Source organism: Atractosteus spatula, chromosome 19, assembly GCF_055471065.1.
Source record: "Atractosteus spatula isolate fAtrSpa1 chromosome 19, fAtrSpa1.hap1, whole genome shotgun sequence".
Taxonomy (NCBI): Eukaryota; Metazoa; Chordata; class Actinopteri; order Semionotiformes; family Lepisosteidae; genus Atractosteus; species Atractosteus spatula.
Window position 1 is genome coordinate 8,665,595 of NC_142724.1, and position 23,389 is coordinate 8,688,983.

A 23,389-nucleotide genomic window follows, 5' to 3' on the forward strand; every position below is an offset into this window, starting at 1 on the left:
AATAAAGAGGACGGTCAATTTTCTAACTACTAAAACGACCACTGATACAACACAGCTCGACTGTAAAATAAGTAAATAGAAACGGTGGATAACGCCGATACCACCGGTTTTCAGGTGCCGTTGTATGTGGTAAATGTACAGTTCTGATTCATTCATATTTAAAGGCGGCTTTTTGGGGCGGTTTTTTGTTGTTTGCTCTGTAAAACCGTATCTGTCATTTTTCTTCTGGCGTTTCGCGGATATGAGCTGGGTCAGCGTGGGTTTTAAATGCAGAGTATTTGCTGAGCAAATACTGTACTCCCGAGCCTAGGCGACGGGCGCGAAAAGCGGCGTGTGCTCAGCAGCTGCCTCTTGTTTAAACTGAAAGTCGAAACCAAGCCAATGTTTTTTTTTTCCCCACAGGCCCGCTGCTCGTAGCACAAATAACCCTTTTGTCAGCGTGTGTACCTTGTAATTTACAACAAATCATTCTTTAAACACTCTTTGAAACATGAAAGCAATGCCTTGAAATTAAATCAAATACACACCGCCAAGGGTGTGTGAACACGTAAATAAATTGTAGATATTTAAAAAACAATAAGTGCATAACTGGGGGGTGATGACTTGGACTTTAATATGAATTGCTATTAATCCGGGTGCTGGTAAATGAAAGTGTTTCGACAGCACCATGCCCGCTGGCGCTGCACTGCCCAGCTCCGCTCAGACTTTCTTTGTGTTCAAGACAAAAGCAGGTGCAAGCCGAAAGCGTGGGGGGTGGGGCATGATCCGGGCTGGAGTGACGTCACAAGCCATCCACAGCGGAGGTACGCGGTGTGAAGGGGCGGGAGAGACCAAAGACTCTGTCCGGTGATTGGATCAGAAGGTCCGTGGGCGGGGTCACCACAGGCCCATATAAAAGCCTTTCCGGGAGGTTTGTCAAGTGGTAAATGAAGGAAGCCACCTGCGAAGTGTAAACTTACATTAAGGCGGCAGCGTCTTACCCTCTCAAAGAAAGATAAAAATATACACGGAATAAAAACCTATACAGGGAAGACACAGACCGGACACGGAGTCTAAAAATATTCTACTCTACCTCTGGATTCTTCCTCTTATTTTTTAATGTTTTAAAGTGCAACCCCCGTTGCTTATATGTGTTGCATTTCTTGTGCTACTAGGAATCATCGTCCTAAGTGTCGTTAATATCTTCATATTTATTTAATGCTTTTGCACCAGTTCGTGAACGGGTCTCTGGAAGCTATGCATCCAACAATTCAAAAGGACACTACTTTTACAAAGATCTTCGTGGGCGGCTTACCGTATCACACCAACGACGCTTCTCTGAGAAAATACTTCGAGGTGTTTGGGGACATTGAAGAAGCTGTGGTCATAACGGACAGACAGACGGGGAAATCGCGGGGTTACGGCTTTGTAAGTATTGCGAAACGCGTTTTTATTTCGCTTTCATTTAGGCGCTTTAGCTAGACTGTTGACAGCTGGGCAAAATTAGTATTAATAATGTTTTTTACTGCGTTATGCTCATCCATAGGTCGATTGCGTTCTGGTTTATGTTGCAAGATGGGCTTGTATCCGTTTGTGACTTCTGCCATTCGAATGGTGGAGGGTGGCAATAACTTCAATTTTGCTTGCTCATGATTTGTCAACACGCGTTTGGCATGGGGCACATTGCCCTCGGCTATATACTGTATGTACATGGACGTGTCGGTGTATGAGTAATACCCTTGAAAATACGCTTGGCGTTTGTTTAGAAGCCATGGGACGGCACACTATTGTTTAAAAAGGCATGTCAAAGACGATGCCCGTTTTTAAGCGTTGACCAGTTTTTTTTTTTATTGTTCTCCCTGAAATCGAGTACTGAAATGCGCATCCCGTTCCTGGATAGCGGAACACCGTGTTATCCAGATGCGAAACCGAAGAGCCTGGGGTTACAACGGGCAGAAAGGTTCCGCAAAAAAAACAACAAAAGCGCCCAGAGAAAGTGTTTTTTATTATTTGTGAGTGGGGAGGGAAATGAAATGCAGTTCGCGGTCTGAACTGGAGCGGAACAAAGTTCGCTATGCGGTCTCACAGCCCGGGCGAGGAGCGGCGACAAGGGCGAGCTGTTCGCCAGCGAACGTCTACCCGCTGTCCAGAACTGGTTTTCGCTGGCTATGGTACCAAAAGTTGGGGGAGAATGCGGAAGGACACGGCATGGTAAATAAGGTTTCGGCTTGGATTTCCAAAAGTTGAATTTTTAAGAAAAACATCCCCCGCTCTTCAAGGTGAACTCGCCGAACGCTTCCTTCCGGAACACCAAGTTATTGTTCTAACGGAACAGGTCTTGAGCTCGCATTCCGGGTGGCGTGTTTGTGTGCCCACGTCGCGTTGCTATGTGTGCGTGGAGCTCTTTGTTTGCGAGAAGTTCAAGAAATGTGCACATAACATCACCGTCCTTGCAGTGCAGTCTCACGGAAGGTTTCTTGGTTTTCGCGAGATTCATTTTGAAGGAATGCAAGGCGGTTTTATTTTAGGGCTCACTTCCAGCACTGATTGTTCCCCATGGTATTGTGATGAATTTCCCCCTGTTGATTTTAATAACCACCCACTTCACAGCAAATGTGATTTGGTTGCATTAATATTACGTAAGGACTATTTTTTTTAAATGTTTCAATATATTGCATATTTTATTAAAAAACGAGGGGTGCAAACGACATCAAAAGCTATTACTAAAGCTAGAGATGAATAGTGATTTTTATCTGGGCAAGGAGTTTAAGCGGTTACGTCATGTATTGCCAGTCCATTTGGCAAATGTGTGCGTATTGACAGAACGAGATTTAAACTTCACCTGCTCTTGCGTTTGAAGGACATGATATTTCAGCGCGTTGTGTAAATGAGCCTAACGCTCTAATTAGATGTCATCATCCCTATGGCAAGGCAAGGGCAAGTTTGGGCTGTCCTCACTTGTTTTATTCTTGTTCTCAGAGGAGCAGGAAAACTTTTTTCCTAAACGAGATTTCTTGTGTGAAAGAGCTCTGTTCTCGGTATTCCCCCCGTGCAAGACGTGTAGATCACTTCACAGACTTCGCCTCTACGTTTTTTTGCGCTTGGCATGAAACTTGTTGATTTGACTTCCCTTTTCTGTGCCATACTGAGTGTACCAGAAAGTGTGCTTATATTCTGTCTGTGTGTAAACCTGTCCTTATCTTTTCAAGTTTGTAAGTGTGAGTCACTTCCACTGTTCAAATGGCTGGTACAACTTTGAAAACCTGAACAACCAGTATGACTGCATCTCTCTACGATTTCTTTTACACTACTTTTCCACACTCTGACCTTGAGGAGTTATCTGACCACAACTTCAGTTGTAACACATTCAGGCCTTGGTAGGGATTTTTTTTTTAAATGGGCAGTACAAGTCACAATGTGCCCTACATGTCCACACTCCTCAGTATTGGAGGGTGACTTATGGACTCTCCAATTCCAATTTATCACAGTTTGTGCCATGATTTTAAACCTAATTCATTAGTTTACCTGATGAGTCGGTGGCGAATTAACCTGGGGACCCAGAGCAAGTTACTGGTGAACTTTTTGCGTGCTTATGGTTACAGCCGAAGAGGTGAACCACAAGACGACCCAATGATCTGGAATCCAGACCTCCAACAACTACACACTGCTGCCTGTAACCCCTCATTTATAGGTTGTTGGGTTTTTTTTTTACAGACCAGACTCATATGAAGCTCTTTTTTGCTATGTTTTTTTGGGTGGGAGGGGTTGTATTTAAGGATGTGGAACTCCACCCAAGAATGAATTATACTGTGTTCTTCTCGGATGAAAACATTGATTTTTTTCCCCCCTCCCCCCATCAGATGGCCACCTACAAATGTGATACCTTGAAACAGTCATACTAATTGTACAGAGAACAAGTTTGGAAGGGGGTGCTACGTGTTAATATTGCACGTTCGCAACTTCCTCCCTCATGAAGTGGCACCTTTTGGTTTCTTGTACCCTTCGTCAGGTGTAGTTCTGACATTCAGGCAGGATTTTGACCCGTTTGCAGCTGTGTATGTTTGTGAGAGAGAATTTCCTGCAGCTCCTAACCGAAAGTATGTTTACATAAACAAAAACAAGAACCCGGGAATCCCTTCATTAACGGTTTAAACCTTAATCATGAATTACTGGTTTTACCGGTTATTTGTGAGTTTGTAGTTTGGCGACACACTGCCATTGTATCCCATGAGTTGCAGATATGTGGGTCTTGTAGCTCTTATAGTATTCCTACTCGATCGGAGAATAAATTAAGTGAAGAAACTTGCTTGCCGAGATGCAGAGCTACTTCTGCCCAAGCAACAAATACAAGTTCTGTGCAGTTGAAACGGGTCTCTTCATTGGTCTCGTTCACTGGTTACACACCATTGAGGTGGAAAACGCCCAACTGATGTTATATTTTTTAAAGCACCTGTAACTTTTTTTTAAAAGGCCCTTCAGGGTCCTTTGGGCTTGGTATTGATGCTTGTGGCCCTCATGTAGAGCATGATATTAAACAGGGCTCGTAAGCTGTGTGGGAGTGCGTATTCTGAGAAGTGTGCGCTTTTATCGTCTCTGCTAGGTGACGATGACGGAGCGGGGAGCTGCCGAGCGAGCCTGCAAAGACCCCAACCCCATCATCGATGGCCGAAAGGCTAATGTCAACCTGGCCTACCTGGGGGCCAAGCCTCGCAGCCTGCAGGCAGGTGAGTAGGCCAGAGGAATGGCCAGGACTTGCAGTCGCCGTTCAGTGTGTGAGGTAGGATCTCTGGAAGCACTGGATGTCGCAGTGGGCTCTGGCGGTGCGGTGGCTCTGTGGCTAAGGATCTGTGGCTGGAAGGTTGTGGTTTTGTGTCCCGTGGCCTGGCAGAGGAATCCTAATCCACTGGGCCCCTGAGCTGCTCCAGGGGTGCTGTATAAATGGCTGATCCTGCGCTCTGACCCCAAGCTTCTCTCCCTGTGCGTCTCGTGGAGAGCAAGTTGGGGTATGTGAAACGACAAATTCCGCATACAAGAAATTTTATATGGCCAGTAAAGTGATCTTATTTAAAGTAAGGCAAGTGGGGAAAAAAGCATTAGAATTCCTTCTTGGGTTAATAATGATCATCCTTTACCTGCTGGGTAAGCCCAGTGGTTAACCTTTTTGCCCTGTGGCAGGAGTGTCTTCATTAGTCTCAAGGTTTTCAGTCCAACGCTTGCCTGGGTGACTTAATTGGATCAATCATTCTCATTCTCTCAATGCTTTGTGTTTAACCTCTGCTAATTTAAGGCAGGCTATAAAACCCACAGGAGCAGGGCTCTCCCTGACCAGTACTGGACATCTCATTAGGATTAGTTCAAAAAGTAACTTCTTATAAATGGATTGCTGCCACTGAGCAAATGAGGCAGTTAAATCTGGTCACGTTTAGGTTACATGTTTAACTTTTCAGCTGCTGTGTGAAACACCGTGAAAAGTCAGCAAACACCTGAGGTAAATTTAATTCCTTTGTCACACTACATGACTTCCTAGTTTTCAGTCATAGCCTTCATTTACATAATGGTAAGAAAATCACAGCGAGTTGTAGAGTCACAGCTTGTGCCCGTTACCATCAGTTGTGTAGTGTGACACCTCCAGCGACTCGGTCATAGCGCTCTTAACAGCCCTTATGACTCTCTGCAACTTGCTACGACAAGCAAACTGGTTTGATTTCTCGTGGCGAGTCGCAAGTCGTATGGGTGGGCTCTTGTGTCTGTGACAGTCAGAATGAGCCAATGAGCGCTCAACCGGGAGTACCATGACAAAACAAATGTGATCTGCTCCAACTTTTTCAGCCTATCCTCTTTTTTTCTTGGTCACAAAGAAGAGCACAGACCACAGCGAAAGCGAAAACTACCTGCTTGTTCTCCATGTTTACTTTATTACAGGGTGCTCCGTGTTGATAGGTCGCCAAAATGAGGCCACCTCGCGGTACTTTCGCGGCGCAATACGAGATTTGGAACCGTGCTGAAAAGTCGCGAGGGAGTCGTGTAGTCGCCCCCTGTGGTTCCTAGTCGTATAATTTGACACCTTTTAGGACAGAAATGGCAGCGAGATTCGGCAACTGCAGTCATTAAATTTGACATGCTTTGTGTCGGGTCCTGTAGGGACACCGGCTCGAGCTGTTTTTGCAACTGGCTTCAGTTCTGCAGCTCTAGTTTGTGGGGGGTTAGAGATCTGCAGGAGTTATAGGCAGGTCATGATGGAAAACCTTAGAGTTGAATTGGGTCACTTACTCAGATAAGAGCTTAGGTGATGAAAAAAGTAGACCTTGAAGCCTCTATAAACCTAGAACTCCTTTTCTGTTAAGTGTGAGCTGCAAGAATCCTAGTTTGGAAAAACTTTTTAATGGAAAAGGTGTCCAGAATATTGGCTCATTTTAGTTTTTTTTTCTTTACCTATTGTTATTCAAGTGATTTCTTGGATTACTAATTTATCAAATATTGGCTTACAATTCACCATGGTTACACAGAACAATGGGTAAGCCAGCCATGTTGGTCCTGAACATGCCTAAATATAAATACTGTGCAAGTGAGGTCCATGACTGTTCTGGGGAATCCCCACCACTTTTATTACAGTTTCTTGTCTCATTGTTCATCAGTTAACAGCTGATAAAACCCTTAGAAAAGCTTCTATGTTTAGGAGTTTTAGTCAGATAAAGCATATCTGCCCACATTTCTCAGTTTAGTCATGAGCATAAGTTATATAACGTCCTGGAGGTCTGTAGTTTAAAAGCATTGTGTGTGTATGAATCTGGCATGGCATGAGTGAAGTTTCTGGCTGTCCTTGTTCCAGATGCGATTCATAGTTTCCTGGGACACTTGGGTTACAGGCACTATGATCTAAGCAGTGATTTGTGAGCTGGTTCCATGGATGGACTGTAAACCACAGGAGCATAGAGAACTGGAACCTGAGTTGACTATGAGGCCAGAGGACCAAGACCAGCATGCCCTGTGGAGACCTGTTTGGCTTTGCTCACCACTGGGCTCTCCTGACCCGTGTTTTCTTGCCCTGTTGTGTCTTAGGTTTTACCATCGGTGTTCAGCAGATCCACCCATCTCTAATCCAGCGACAGTATGGGTAAGTGAGGGGAAGAGGGAAGTGGGACTCCTTGCATGCCTGTTTGTCATTTTCAGATGCTAACCCTGCTTAGAGCTTAGTCAGACCTGCTGTACACGGTTCCTTGCCTTGTGTAGATTATAGTTTCCGCATTTAATTTAAAGGCTTAATTCAGTTTATTTGCTATACTTCATACTACAATTGCATTAGATCCCTTAAAATAGGCATCACAGTTTAGTGCATGTGCACCCCATTAGTTAAAATGTAAGTGGCGAGAGGCTGATAAGTGTAGAAAAGGAGAGTAAATTGAGCACTCGCCCTAGGATAGGCTCAATCTGGGGAAAGTCGTGTTAGATCTACGCTGATGCCAGGGTCTGTCTTTAGTTCATTGAATATTGTCCACTTCTGATCACTTAGTATTATTTGCCTTTTTTACAAACCTGTTTACTTGCCTGTTTTACCCACGTTTAATTAATTCTTGCTAGTAAATGGAAATGGGGGTGTTTTTTTTAAAGTACATGGCTAATATTGGATAACATCCTTCCAGCTTGGTGGTCTCTGTTAATCTTCAAAATCTGAGAGCCCTCAATTGGGCTGCCTGAAGAAAATGGCTTGTTTTGTAAACAGGCAAGAGAGGCAAAGAGTTTATCCTGTCATGGGCTAGAGATTACAATAAACGTGTTCAATGGTAGAGGTTAGTGCAAAGGTTTGTAAAGCTTCTAGAGCTGTAGGGTAAGGTCTTAGAAAGTCTATAGGATGGGAAGTGTCTGGATTCACTCCGTACTTTCCAAGATTGTCAGCCAGGGCTGACGTAGGTGACAAACATTCATTCCATCTGCATGTCTGTCACCTCTCTCCGCATCCGCCCAGCTTCTAAAGGAGAAATTAGGAGATTTCAGATTCTCTTGTTCAGAATCCATGCTCCTGTATATAAAAAAACACTAAAACTGTCAGTTTTTATTTTTGGTAGAAGCAAAAATGACTCCAGACCTGGTCAGAGAATCAAATGTAAGAGGGATAACACCATTCTAATAAGACTTTTAAAATGTGTAAATATAGCATATAAAGGTGTAAGATTCAGATCTTGTCTGAGATTAGGATAGCAGAAGACCATGTTTTAGGTAATCAGCACTTTAAATTTTAAACATTTGTCTTAATTATTGATCCAAATGGCTTTCAAGGAGCAGGGCAAACTGTGGCCCGAAGCATTTATAAATTAGTAATTGGTTCATATCTTGTGATAGAGCTTTGCAAAAGCTAATGTTTGGACTTCAATGATAACTAAGACCTCAGAAGTCTTGTGCTGCTAGCTTCTGTTGTGGAGTCAGATATACAGGGCCTCATTGCCTCACCAAGTTCAAGGTCAGGCTCACTGAAGTGGAGTGAATTTGAAGGAGTATGTTCTACTCCATCGTTCAACAAGTGATTCTGATTGAAGAGGTATACAATTTGTTGTGCTTTAATAGCGTGGATTTAACTCAACTGTGAAATGTTCCCACGGTTGTATTTAATGTTTTGGGGTAAAACTCCTCAAAGGAATTGTTCTGTACCTGAGCTGTTAATTTTTTTTAACATTGCATCAAGAACAGATCTCTAACTACTTGATGGAAAACCAAATGCCAATTCTCTTTTTTTTTTAGAGGGGGCAGGTAAAAAACTGTAGTTTCTAATCCCACTGGGTGTTCAGAAACTCTTTAGAATACAAAACGCAGGAAGGAGTAATGTGTCTTGGTTAAATAAGTCGTATGGTATCTATTCCTTTAAAAGTTTAGTATTCTGAAGCTTTGAAACCTCTGTGGAAATGTGAAACTAATCAATTGCAAAAGCATATGTTAGGGAAAACAAAGTGAAAACAATAGGCAATACGTGCCCTCTTCAAAAACAGGCAAGGATCTGTCTTAAGAAAATAAAATAGAAACACTGCTTCTGAGGCAATAAGAAAAAACTGAAATTAGCACAGAGTGCTAATAGTTTACTCCCTTAAAAGAGAAGAAGGCTGCTTCATACCTGTTTGTCCCCGTGTAGTGATATGGACAGCACCTGTCCTGTTTGTGCTACCAGACAAGTGTCCTTATCTGTAATGTCAACAGCAGATGGCCCCTCCAGCAGCACAGCTGCTCTGTGGCCCTTGAAGGTTAAAGGTGCTGCTGGAGGTGAAGAAATTCCTGAGGGTGACCAGAACCTTGTTTTGAGTACTGTACTGGAGCCAGCAGTTGGGTACCGTCCTCTGCACACAGTCTTGGCCCGGGGGCGTGGGGCACTAGCACTGGGGTGAAGTGCAGGCAGGTGGGAGGCTGTGCTCGTGCTCAGGCACTTGTCTGCTTGTGTGGGAAGCTACTCGCCCATCTTCTATCTGATGAGGTGGGGGGGAGGGGGCTGAGACAGACGTGAGTTTTTTCTTTTACACAATAGGGAGGGGAAAAGGCAGTGAAAACTTGACACATTTCCTGTTCAGACAGAGGAGCCTGGGGATTAAGACAAAGAAAATGTGCAAGAGGGGCTGAATGCTGAAGAGACTGGCCCCGCCCTTCCTCCACTGCTACTTTTAAAGTATCGAGATTTGGATGAACTTGCTTTTGTTGAAATCATATAAATCGAAGGATGAAAATACCTAATAATACCTACAATTTTTGAAAATTGCATCTTCTTTCCCATTTTATTAAGCACAGTATTTGAGTCATATATAGTTGAGGTTTTGTTTGGCCAGCTGGCAGAAACGCCTTTAAGTTGGTTTCTCTGTAGTCTCCACTTGGTGTTCCTTAATATGGCTGTGGAACTGAATAAATGCGTTGAAATATCCCTTCAACACTTAAGGGATATTACCCAAATGACCACTGATCTTCAGTCATGCTGAAGGAAGCTGACTGGTAATAGGCATTGCATTATCCTGCCAGGAGATTTCTAAAACCCATGATAAAGCGTTTGCCACCAGATGTGGCTTCGTAGTGCTGGATTGTCTGTTGTGCAAGGATTTAAACCACAAAGCTCAGCAGTGGTATTGTTCTTCCTCTGTTTTTCCCATTTACCTTTGAGATTGTCAAGTTATTTGCTTTTTCAAAAGCACATGCACCTCAACACCAGTGTTGTGAGGATCAGACTTATCCCTCACTTGGGACATATCTGCTAGGGAGAAGGGCCTTCTATGCCCCACGGGACAAGAGGGAGAAATTGAACCGGTTTTCTTCATTTTAAACTGGGGAAAGCGCTTGTTTTTTTTTCCTCTCCAGTAGAACAGCTAATGTTCACAGTATGTCACAAGCTCTTAAATGCACTGCTTCTTTCCCTCTGTGTTTTGCATTCCTATTTAAAATGAGGAGTAATGGGGTGCTGAACACTTCTCTCAGCTCTCCAAGAGCTCCAGTGTGCCCAGATGCTCCCAGCTATGCATGGGGGACTGTCTCTTCATTGATGATGGGTATAAACAGAGACGGGCTGAGGGGGGGAAAAGGAAAAGCAGACTGAAATGTTAATCTAGGTTGAGGTTGCCCTCTTTCACCCTTTTAGCCAAGTACAAAAATCTAAAATAAACATACACTATGTAATTAGTATTATATTTGGGTTAACCATTAAATATCCCTCATCACTTAATGATCTTGACCATCATTTTGTTTCTCCTTGTCTTACACTAGAGTGCCAAATCCTAAATCGCAGAATGTTCTGTGCGTCGGTTTGGAACTGAATGAAGCATTGTTTGTTAATCCAGTCTTGTGCGCAAAGCACTACAAACTAACATTCATAATTGATAGTTTGGCTATTGTGTATGTTCATGGTACTTTATCAGTGGGTGTTGCGATGAGAAAACATTTTCTTAAATGCAAACTGAGCGACCAAGTCATGTGCAGGGAGAGGACTTCCATTTCAGGATCTGTTTAAATATTTCCTGTTGGTTGTCCAGACTTCATTCGCAGACTTCACTAAGATTTCAGTAGCTCTTAAAGCTCAGTCGGTTTACAGCTTGTCCTTGCTTCTCTCCCTTGAAACTCTGCATGGGGTGAAAGCGTTGATATACAGTATATGGAATATAGAAAAAGAAACAAGATGCAATAACTCCACACTGCAAGATGGTGCAACAAATAAACATGTTCAAAAAGTCGTTTGAAAGATATTGCCCCAGATTTATGAATTGGATCTGATGTGCTTCCGTTGTTATGAAAAGGCCATGACCTTATCCCCATTCCTATACCAGTAAATTCTCAACACGGCTGCATGTCATTGTTTTGCTTGTTCTGTCTCTTCTTTTTTTTTTAAAGTGATGAGCAATGTTGAACTGTCTCTAACTCCTTCTTTCTGGTGCTCTGGTGGCAGTTTGAAGCAGTCTGCTTGGAAGGAGCATGGCTCAGGTAGCCTCTGAGGTTTGGACCTGGTCTTTCCCTGACTGGAGGCTCTTTCCCTTAGGAGCACCATCGCTGTCATCCCCTGCGGCTCTGGCTGTGGGTCTGAAAAGTGTGTGCTCTGCAGTGCTGTGGTGTGCAATCGAGTGCTTTACCCTGTGTGTATTGAACTGGCTGTGATTTATTTTATGACACCTGAGAGCGATCGTCCGTTTTCTAGCATGGCTTTGGTTTGCAGTGACGGTGGCGATTTATAGTTTGAAGTGTGATCACTTGGACTTCTGTGCATCATTGGAGATTGGGGCAGGGCTGCAGAGGATGGATGTACCTATACCTCCCCCCACCCCCTATTGAAGGGGTTTCTGGGTGTGTGGGGCGGATGTACTTCCACCAGTTCATCTTTTCTGAGTGAGGAAACCACATGTTATCACCTGACTGATTGCACTCCTTGCTGGTTAAAGTGTGAAATGAAGCTCACTTCATATAGCAGTGTGCCTGGATCTGATTTTTACAGCCCTACTGTAGCAGATGGATCCCCACTAACCAACCATTTGTAGCCAGGTGTAACATTGATAAAATGCTCATTCTTTTTTTTTTCCCCCCACTTCAGGAGACAGGCACAAAAGTAATATTTTAGTATCACTATTTTGTTGGAGTTGGCATTGCGAATTTGAAGCATTCAAAATAAGAAATTAGGATCAACTTTGATTATGTATTTGATTTCTTGTGCTGTTACAGTAGCTGTGCGTTCTCTCTCTCAGCCAGCCGGTTGCTTCCTTTGTAACGGCGCTGGGTTGCTCTACATGGCATGTTTGTTGTCTGGCTTTGGCTGGTTGTCAGTCCCCATAGTCTTCAGAGGAGCTGTGCAGGGAGACTTGCAGTGCTGGCTGTCAGGCTCCAAGGCCGAGTTAAAAATAGCTGGCCCCAACACAGATTCCAGATCCTGGGCAATCCTGATCAAGATGAACAGCCTTACCATGGGCCTGAACACAGGCAATGCTATCAGTCTTGTATCTGTAGGCTAAACAGATACAACAAATTTCCAGTTTTAAAGCAAGCAGCCCTCTGGCCTAGTCCTCTACATCTCTTCTGAATTGCTCCCAGCACAAGTCAAAGACTGTGGTTTAATGTTTGGCCTGATCACTAAATTGCAAAGTGGAACAATCATTTTTATCACCTGTTTCTGTGCTGTCAGTTTGTGCTGCTTCACACAGGTGGATTAAGTTGACTTGTTCCATTTGCTTTGCACCTTTTCTAACAGGTAAAATGAATCCTGTTGTGGAAGTGTGTGGAAACCAGACCTAGACTTGCTTGAACTCTTGTTTTTCCACACATTGGTTTAGCACTGGTTTTGTAATACCTGATAAAAGTGGACCAAGACTTAATTCTAGTGTTTCAGAACTACCAATGAAACTTTTTAATGAAAGTCATGAATGTAAGCATCGATGAGAAGCATGTTCCTAAAATACTCAGCCTTGAAAAAGCCAACCAATCGCTGTAAATGTTACAGAAGCAGAAATCTTCAATCATAATGTGCTCAGGTGGATGTAGACTTGCTCTTTATTGGGGGGAAACCAAGGATAGTCCAACAGTTAATTACCCAAACAAATTTGCTCTCTTGAAAACGCAACCAGGTCTGAAGTATTTGCTTAACTTCATATCACTGAAGGTAGTTGCTGTGAAATGCACTCTGATTTTTTAATATTGTTAATATATCCTCTGTTTAGTGGCATGAAAAACAAGTACACCTCCATCTGAGCTTGAAGACATGGGTGGTCACTTATTGTGACGTGCTTGGAGAATTACCGAAAAACAGTTTGATTATGAATAGCAGTCATTCTCCGATTCAACAGATGCATTCCCCCCCTTTCCTTCATGTGACTAACGGTCCTATATCTTGTTTGCAGGCTGACCCAACAATACATGTACCCCCAGGCCTTCGTTCAGCCAGGGCTGGTGATCCCTACCCAGGTGTCTTCTGTAGGTTCGCCCTACCTGGACTACAGCGCCGCCTACACCCAGTATGCCTCGGCTGCCTTCGAGCAGTATCCCTACGCCGCCTCGCCCAGCTTCCTGGGGTACGGGTATCCCCCCACCCCAGCCTCGACCCCTGCCGCAGTCCAGCAGCCCCTCTCCACGGCAGCTGCCCCCTCTGCTGCCTTCATCCAGTACCCCCCCCAGCAGGTGCACCCCGACCGCATGCAGTGAGATGCTGTGGGGGGGGTTAAGAAGGGGGGGCCGTGCGCTGCTGGTCCTGGGGGGGGAGGGGGGGGACTGGTGACTCAGTCAATTGCACTATGACATGATGCAACACCACACACCAGGATGAAGTTCTGTGACTGAAGGACACGATCGCATCAAGGGCTTCCACAAACACATTTTGGACATTTGATTGCCACTGTCCTTGTCGTTTCTGTTTTTGCAAACAATGGAAACCTGACCCGTGTCTGTTGCCAAACGCGGTCCTGATCTGAGCGACGAGCGTCCCGAGTTGCTGATGATTTTGCAAAAGAGGAGAACCTGAACCTCCTTTCACCGCGCCGGGGGGAGGGAGGGGTGGTCCGGCTCAGGACCAGCTAGACTGGGCTGTACAGGCCGCTCCAGCGCGGGCGGGTGAAGAGACCCCCCCCGTCCGCCGAGGAGGGGTCGAGCATTTCGGTGTCATCAAGGCGCTGCGCGTGGCTTCCGTTCAGTCAGGCCGTGAATTTACAAGTTTACCGTCTCCTAAAAGGGACAGCAGACTGCTTTCATTCAGTCTGAGAGGTACGAGGTGAGACTTCAATCTTTTTGAAATTATAATTGTCCAAAAAAAAAAGGCAGGAATACTTTTTTATGAGGCCTTAAGACTGCTATACTAATGCTCTTTTCCCACTGTGAATATCATAGGCCATTTTTTTAAAGAACGAAACCTTTAAAGTAGATTTTTTTTTTCTGTCTTTAACGCTCATGTTCACTTGTTCTTATTAAATTATTCTAGATCCAGTTAGGGTAACTGATTTCAATATGCAATGGTAACAGGGGGGAGGGGGGTAAGGGAGTCCTGGGTTAATATTTATAAGGTAGTTGACACTGTAAAACCTATGTATTTTATATATAACTGTTAATCTAAGGTCATGTCAAATTATGCTTTTAAAAATCATGCTCGTGTCCACTTTTTTTAAAAGAAGATTGCTGCATCTTTAAGATAAATCTACAGTATTTATGTTGAAATATTTAAAATTTACAGACTCGTTCTGGATTATTTGCTTCTATTGGTTCACAGATTAAAACTTTTGAAACATGAACAATGAGCTTTTTGCAGACTGTTAAAGAACAGTGTACAGTTAACGGGACAAGTTTCAGAAGGAATGATATTAGTTTTTTGTTCCATAACCGCAATTTGCTGACACGGAGGTTTTGGAGCGTTTTCAGTACCATGTTATTTATGTACAATGAAGCCATACAAATAAAAATAAATTGTAAATATTGGAAAATACACAAAGTGGTTTGCTTGCTTTTGCTTCAAACATTTTGGTAGAGCCTGACACTGAAAAGAGCACATTACAAGAGAAGTGATCTGAATGCAGTTGGAAGTCCTACAACAGTATGTGAAACCCCTGTTCAAAGTAGTGTTCCAGGTTGCTTCCCTATTTCTGCAATGGGCCATGTTCTATATTCAGTATATGCAAAAGGGATTATAAAATGGCTACAATCTGGGCCTGAGAAATACTGAATCAATTTGTTTGAATTTGTTTAAAATAGAGAGTCCCTATACAGTGGGTATTATGAGTCACCATAGCTTGATGTTGAAGGGAACATGCAAGGTGGTGTGTAAGTAACAGGAGAGCTGTTTTTTGAGGGTGTTTTGGTGCTACATACAGTACCAGTTCTCAAGTCTTTAATGCTCTGGGCTTCTGGTTTATGACTGTTTTTTGGGTTTATATGGATGCCTTCAGATTTGATTCTTATGTTCATAATTTACTATAAATATGACTTTTGGTCTCTTGTCATTGTTTCTTTCAGTTTTCTCTGTTGGAAAAGAAAATGGCAAAAGCATAATCAAGTACATGAAGTTTAATTTTCCTTCCTTGATTCTAATTATATAATGAGTACATTACATGTAGTTGCATCCTGGTTATTCCCTTTGTCTTCAGTAGTGGATATATGCGACTTATTCATTATACCTTTTTGATTCTGTACATCATTAGGTAAGCAGTTGCAGCCTAGTTATTTTTTTTTTCCACGAGTTATGGAGTACCTACCAGGTGGTTCAAAGGGAATATTCCATCTTTCAGTGAATGAGGCCGTTTGACTGAAGAGTCTACATGTGGGGTTATAGAACAACTTCAAATGCATGTTTATAGAGCTGGTGATTATTAGCTGTGCACTAACACTTTTTAATCTGAATTCTGTAACATTAAGCTATATTCCTTGTCTGTATGTGCATCCCCAAACAAATCTTCAGGTCTAGTCTGTATGCTGTGCAGACAACTGTACTCACATCTCTGACTTGTGGTGAAATCACTTCAGCTCTGCAATATCATTCAACAAACAGGCCTCAAAGGCTCTTGATATTGGTTTACAGATGGAGGAAGGCTCCTTGCTGCTTTTGGCTTTCTTCTGGATAAGTGGTGACTGTCCACTTTTTAAATACTGTATTATGTGCCAGGACCAGTTGTCTGATTTTGTTTTTAAAATATTTTTCCAGGACTTGTTTTTCTGGTTTATGTAGAGGTCTTAAAATTGATTCTTACTTTTGTAATTTACTGTCATAAGACTTTTGGTCACTTATGTCTACGTCCCTTCCTTTAAAGTCAGTGTTTCATACCTTTTAGTTTTCTCTGTTGGAAAAGAAACAGGTAAGAGCATAACGGAGTACGTGAAGTACATCACGTCGTTCTTGGATGCAGACATTGCCCTGCTCATGTGGGTTTGAAGACCTTGCTTGTGATGCGTTTCGGTTGCCCCGAGCTGTGCACTTATCGCGCTGGGTCTTGTGCAGGCAGAGGGGTATGGGATGCTGGGGGGGGCCCTGGTTTATCAGAATGTGCAGGCAGCTGTACTATGAGCCAAAGCCATGTGTGTTTCTCAGAGCAAAGTCAGCAGACGTCTGTGGCTCTCACCAGAGATCATGTGTGTGACAACGCTGTATACCACAGCAGGAAGGATCAGGGTTGCACAGAAGAGCTCGGTTAGGTTCCCTTCCATCTGAAGAAAATCATGCAAGATGACTATAAGCATTGTCAATGTTTGAGTGTTGTAAATACTTCTTGCTGTTTCTTGAGACTTTTTTTTGCTGAAAGATCACTGTCCTTAAGGTTTCTTTCAGCTGCAAGATGACAAAAGTAATGTTCTACAATCAGTCTACTGTGTGACTAGGACTTAGGTCAGTATTGTTCAGAACATTAATCTTAAGTGGCATTCATTTATTCTATGTTTAGAACATCTTGGGATGTTAAATGTTGGCCTAGGAATGACACCAGCGTGGTGTGGAGACACGACACCGAGTATCTGAGGCAATGTCAGGAAGAGATGAAGTACAGCAGAGCTCCTAAAGTAAATGCTTTGAGGTTTTGACTTTTTTTTTGGTCCTTTCAGAAGAAGGTGTGAAATGTTTGTTCACTGCTGTCTGTTTTAGTGCCTTTTATGATGAGTTTTCCCCCATATTCTGCAGCTTGAATTAACGGCGTTGGAGACCCTTGATGAGCAGGAGGGTCTTCTAGTCCCAAGAGGATTCTGCTGAGTCAGCAGCTAACACTTATGAGTAAACACCATTGGTGGTTTTGCAGTATGCAGGGCCTGTCTCATCTTGAGGTTCTTTCTTTCTCTTGCGTTTGAGTCATTTTCCTTTGTGACATTCATAGTTTCCATAGGATACAAAAGAGACAGCTACTGTTGCACATTTCAAGTATTTATAGTGTACACTTGATTTATAGTATACACTGGTACCTACTTACACCTAATTGTGCTCAGAAGTAAAAGCTTTTAAAGGCCACTATGAAAGGTTTTGCACTGTTTGCTCTGGACATTGTGAAAGAAATTGTAAATTGTTTTCTACAGGAGTAAATTCCGCAAGCGACCAAGTATGTATGGAAAACGAGGAACATTTATTCAGTATTGCATTTTAGAATTAAATGCTTAATGGCTGTTATTTTGAGAGATTACTTTTTATTTAACCTGCTAATTGCATATAACCATCCGTTTAGAGTTATTGAAAATCGCATGTACTCTACTTTTATTTATGTATTCCACAATAAGGGGGTGGAAACGGGTCACACTGAAGGAAGACTGAAGCTAATTTGTTCTTCTGCTGTACAGGAACTGGTTCTGCATGGAGGAGTGGCAGTATTTTGGAGCAAAAAACACAAGTGCTTTCACAAAGGAGATGAGATGGGCTTCAGCAGCTGCCTTGTAAAATACCGTGTGCTTTCATAGGGGTTACTGGTGACAATAGGGCCCTAGAGTATGTCTGCAGTCCCCGTAATTGTGTTGCAATGTGGCAAGCTAAATCTCACATCAACCCCTCCCTTTTTCCAGCTGTCACAAAGAAAAAGAAAAACAAGAACTCTGTTTCAGTGGGGGAAGTGTGTGGAGGTGGTGTTGTCTGTGTGTGCCCAACAGGGCCTCTCTCTCACTCCTCACGAGCTTTGGCTATTTGCAGCCCTTCGTGTCACAGTGCTGTCTCTTCGACAGTTTGCTCCTGACACCCCCAGGGCTGGATAATGTCAGTGGGCTGGATTCTATCTGTTTCTGCAGGCTCTATATTTAGATGCCAGGGCCAGAAGTACTAGTCCTAGCTGTTGAAGGACTTGTGAGAATTTTCGGTTCTGTGTTGCTTGGAGAAATCCGACATGGATTAAACAGGACATTTTTTAAGTTATTGTAGATAGAATTGACGGAAAAGCAGATTATCAAACTGTTTTTAGTGAATTTGTCCCATGTAGATTCACTCTAATATTACTTTTACTGCATCTAAATGAAAGTGTAAGATAACTGGACATCGCATTGACTTATAATAAAGCAGTATGACTGAATGTCCTACCATATATACATTGCCTTGTATTATGAATAAGTACACTTTGATGTGCTGTTAAGATGGTAATTTGTGGATAATTTTCCTTAAGTATTTCAGCTTCCTAAAAACAAGTCCACTATTTGCTTTTGTTTTTAACAGTCAGTATGTAAGCGTTGTGTTACTCTTTAGCTTCATACTATATTGCAAGAGTGCCCGGAGTCTGGAGATCTGTTATTTGATCTCTCTGTGTCTGCAACAATTAGTGTCTGGGGGCCAAGGCAGTGAACCATAATCGGCAGCTATGGGAATAAGCAGTATGTTTTATTTTTTGTGCACTATACTTCTTAAAATAGTTTTTCTGTGTGGATACATCTGTATCGGAATAAACTACAACTTGAAATGATCACTACCAATCATTTCTTTTAGCATGTATGTGGTGCTCTTTGTTTATTAAAATCATTCTGCGAGGCATTCAATGTGCAATGTTCTCATTACACTGTGTAGGATGGCTGTAACCCTCTCTGGACAAAACATGCAAGATTGTTCAGATGCTCAAGATGATGATGATAATCTGTTAGGGGTCGAACAATGGTTTCAAGCAAGAGTCTAATAAACGGAGAAAGCCCGTTTTAAAACTTTATTGGAGTCTTTGGAGGTAATGTGGGAGGGGGGAGGCTCCAGCAGTTAGTCTTGAAGAAGAGCTGCAGAGCCCTGATAAACATTGCTCCAGTCTCCCTCCCCCATGTAAGTGGAAAAACAACTTGTCCAGTTCACGACTCACTCCCTGCAGTGCCACTGGGGGGGTTCTTCTGGGTTGATTCTTTTCCTGATTTCCTTATCTCCCCTCTGCACTTAGCCCAGAGTCCCACCCACCCTCCTCTTGCCCCCTGACAGAGCCCCTATCTTCTCCGTGGGCTTGCTCTCCCGACGTGACACATACGCACATACATGTAGAAACTGTTCATCCACATGTTTGTAGGCTATAGTGCTGTGCGAGCGTTGCGTATCCACGAACCAAAACGCTGCAGTCCTCACACGCTCACTGGCCTGGATGCGTATTATAACTTGGTCTGATGTGATACTGTTTTATTTTTTCATCTTGGTAAAGTTTTGAGTATTACAGAGTGTGGAATTCATGCCACTGAGCCTTTAAACAGTTTGCTATTTAATCAACTAGACAGCGAATCTCAGTACAAAGTCATAAGACATGTTCATGAGGTTTTTAAAGTGTAAAACCACCGTCACTACATACATACCGTCCAGTTAATGCATTTTCCTTAAGTAGTACAGCTTAAAAACTTCTCCTTGGTATTAAATCCCTGTATGTTTGGTAATTAAAGTACTACTATACTGTTGCAAAGAGCTTTCTGTGAACTCGCATTTTCAGAACAAGATGCTATCAGAATTTAGCACGTAACTCCCCACAAATATAAACATCCTAAATTATTCATGTCAGCTTTGCGTAGATGGAACAAAAAACAAATATAGCTAAATTAAACTGCTTTGATATGATGATAGCTGCTTTCACTTCTATTCAATTCAGTTCTCTTTGTCACAATACACCAAAATAGTCGTTAATGTAGCTGAAGGGTTGTGTATTGACTTCCTCTTAAAGTGTCTGATTGGAAAGCAGTTTTCAATCTAGTTACAGCTCTTCTCGTTAAGAGACACATTTGTTCTATGTGCAAAGTTCAACAAGTGACAAGTGGAGAGTTTTTTGCAGTCTTTTTCTTTTTGTGCCTACCAGTGTGTCTCAGTATTGCAAAAAGACCTTGCGGTCTTTAGCACTTTTTAAAGTTATAAAACTTTATACTGTGAGATCACTAGAAAGAATATTATATACATACTGTATATGTTGTAGGAATGTAAGTATTAATTAACTCTGGCCATTTCACTGCCCGCCTGTGTAAATAGATTTATAATTCCACTTTGTGTTTATAAAGCCGTAACTCTTTCTATACACACAGCAGAATTAGAGGTCTGCCTAGATGGTTCTGTTTTCTAGTGTGAAATGGCCAAGGCTAATTAATGTTCACATTCTCTTAATTTATGGGGACCACTCTTAAAAGACCATAACACTGAAAGGCGTTCCTTATAAGGTGTTAAGGTGTATTTACTGTATTTGTATTAATTCCCAAATTGGCAGAATCGCTCTATATCACTCTGCAACCCACAACTGGCAACCCACTGAAGGTATGCAGGTGTGAGCCCGGCTAGTACCTGGAAGGTTGTTGTTGGAAGAGGTGTTAGTGGGACCAGTAGGGGGTGCTCACCCTGTGGTCTGTGTGGGTCCTAATACCCCAGTATAGTGGTGGGGACACTGTAACTGGATAAACATGTCCCACCATCTTTGTTCATCCCATCAATGCATAACAGGGCCCAGGTTTGATAGGCAGGGCATCAACATCAGAACTGTGACATTTTCATCTCGCAAGGAATCCGCCTTAGCCCAAGCAGGGTGAGGATGCAGTTGTCCTTCTGGGAATGTTGAAACACGGGGAGGAGCGCCCAGAAAAGGCAGCAGTGAGATCCCTGGACTTTTTCAGTGCAGAGCTGTTCAGCCAGGTTATCATCAATCATTACAGGAGCAGTTCTGTAGCAACTAGACACTCCTGCCCAGAACAGGACTCTGCGACCTTCTCATCGAATGGTCTGTTGAGCACAACAATTGCAGTATTGTTCTGCGCGTTTGTGGTACAGGCCCTGATGAGGGTGATTTGTGTAAGACTTTAATTGACTGCTAAAGGCCACTTGCTTCTACTGCTGGTAAGTTCACCCAAGGTGTTGCTCTCTTGATAAGTAAGGCATGTCTGTTCCTTTCTGTTTTTTTTTGGTCCTTCTTGACTTTCACATGGCTCGACATTCAGCAGTTAAAGCACTTTGTCACCTGTGCCCAATCACCTCTCTCACTCACAAGGTGATTTATTTCAGATGGAACAATCCCAATGACTGAAGTGTAGCACGGTCGTGAAGAATTGATGTCTCATGGAGCAGCCATGATGTCAGGGCATTTATTCAATATTCAGAATCTGCATATTTTATCTTTGCAGTGTATGACCAAACAGCAAAACAGGTTGAAACGCTTGTCTTCTGGATTTCACCTCTTGCAGGGTTCCACACATCACCTGGACTAGACACGCTGCACAACTGCCGGAAAAATCATTTGAGACAAACAAATTGGGTTTTCTGTCGTGAAGAATTTGTAAAACATTGTATATCTTATAGTTGTTGCAAATGTTTATGGGGGGATACATTTGACACTTGCGTGAAATGCACGTTATGTTCAGTTTTGGTTGTGAACCAATACAAAGCTGAAGCAGGAGTTGCACTTGACAAGTCCTCTTCTCGCTGTGACTCAGTGCTGCAGCTGTCTGCCTGTGAGGCACTATGATGTGTACACATGTGGTTGTCTCTTACTGGATCGAACTCGTCAGCTGCCACTTAGACCTAGACAGTATGGGAAATGGCAGGCAGACCACAGAACCATGTGTATTGAAGGAGAATACGAGCCGACAGCTGAAGTGGTCCGTTTCTGTTACAGGGACTATGACGAGCAGTGTTAAGATGCATTTTCATTTAATGTCTTTTTCAGCCTGGTCTTTTTTAGTGTCCTAAAGCACCTATCCTTCTTTATCTTCCTCCACTGATGACATCATAATAATGTTGACTGAATGTGTAGGTGATTGGACCGATTGATGAATTGACTGAACCAGACCAGTCTGAAACTGAGGCATGAAAGAGACTTAAACAAACAAGTTAATCCCAGAGTCCAATGTGCACTGCCTGTACCTTGTGGAATTAGCCACCTGCAATAAACTGGAGGTTTTGCAGGGGTGAATATAGATGGGTATTTTTTGAAGAAAGAAAGGTAAATAAAGGCCTGATGCAGGAGTGTTCTCTTTGTGTGAGACATGTAGCAGCCTGCCTGATGAGCCTTAACACTGTAGAGTTTTAGACTCACCTCTATATACACAGGTGACTACTGGGCTCCCTGCTGTTTGTCAAACAGTGCTGATATTTATTTATTCCCACAGCAAAGCCACACTTCAGCCCTTCAGAGAGTTCTCTGCGAATGACCAAAAGAAGATTCTGTTACTGTTTGCAAGATGGCCATCATATCACCTAGGGAATGTAACGGTACATATTCATGAATCAAAACAAAAGTGTTTGCTTTTACACAGACAGCAACCAGGATTGTTAAGTGATTCAGGTGCTACAGTTTGTACAGATTAATGACTTTGGTCTCAGCCTTCCCATACTTTTGCACTTGCTCTAACATTGCAGCTGCTTAACTCTTTCAGGTATCTTGAGTTTTAGTTAATGCAAAGAAATTGTTCATGCCGCACCTGCACTAGAAGGTTCTAAATCTTGACTAAAAATGAACCGACAGGGTTTGTGTGTATGTAGAATAGTGTCTATTTTCTTACTATGTGCTACCGCAATGCCCTGAAGTAAAATCTGAATTAATGTTAGATTAACAATGCTGTACAACACATTCTTCATAATGTACCAATGGACTCTGACCTTTCCCTCTAATCTGAGGCACCAGCTAAATAAAAATGGCTTTTTAATGTCATGCTGAAAATAATTTGGAGTATGCTGTTTTTTTGCAGTAAACAATAGCCAGACATGTACACAGTCACTGTATTCTGGAGCATGTCATTAAAATGCCAAGCCTCTTAGCTGTGTGAAGATGTGACAAGTGGCAGGCAGGATGTGCAGGTTCACATTAGTAGATAGGAATCCCCAAGTGCCCTGCCTCTGTATCTCTGATACTTAAAAATAACACTGAGCAGGAGACTGAAGCTTTACAGGCAATTACATTTTACAATTTGGCTTGCAGCATACTCATTAGACTTTTCACAAGTGTGAGGAATCTGTGTGTATACTGTATATAATATATTGTTGTAACAAAATCAAATCTGCAACTGACTAGTCGGCTTAGTAAATAAATAATCATAACCCCCAACTTGTAAGGATTTCTCCAAGAAT

The 23,389-nt window shown here is 42.7% G+C and overlaps 1 protein-coding gene across 1 annotated transcript; it reads left to right on the forward strand.

Moving 5' to 3' along the window:
• The first annotated feature begins 919 nt into the window (after positions 1 to 919).
• Positions 920 to 14,878, forward strand: rbm38 (RNA binding motif protein 38). The gene is made up of 4 exons (XM_088937223.1): positions 920 to 1,407; positions 4,580 to 4,703; positions 7,039 to 7,093; positions 13,311 to 14,878. Exons 1-4 carry the CDS (start codon positions 1,198 to 1,200, stop codon positions 13,609 to 13,611), a joined length of 690 nt encoding a protein of 229 aa, XP_088793349.1. The 5' UTR covers positions 920 to 1,197; the 3' UTR covers positions 13,612 to 14,878.
• The last annotated feature ends 8,511 nt before the right edge of the window (positions 14,879 to 23,389 follow it).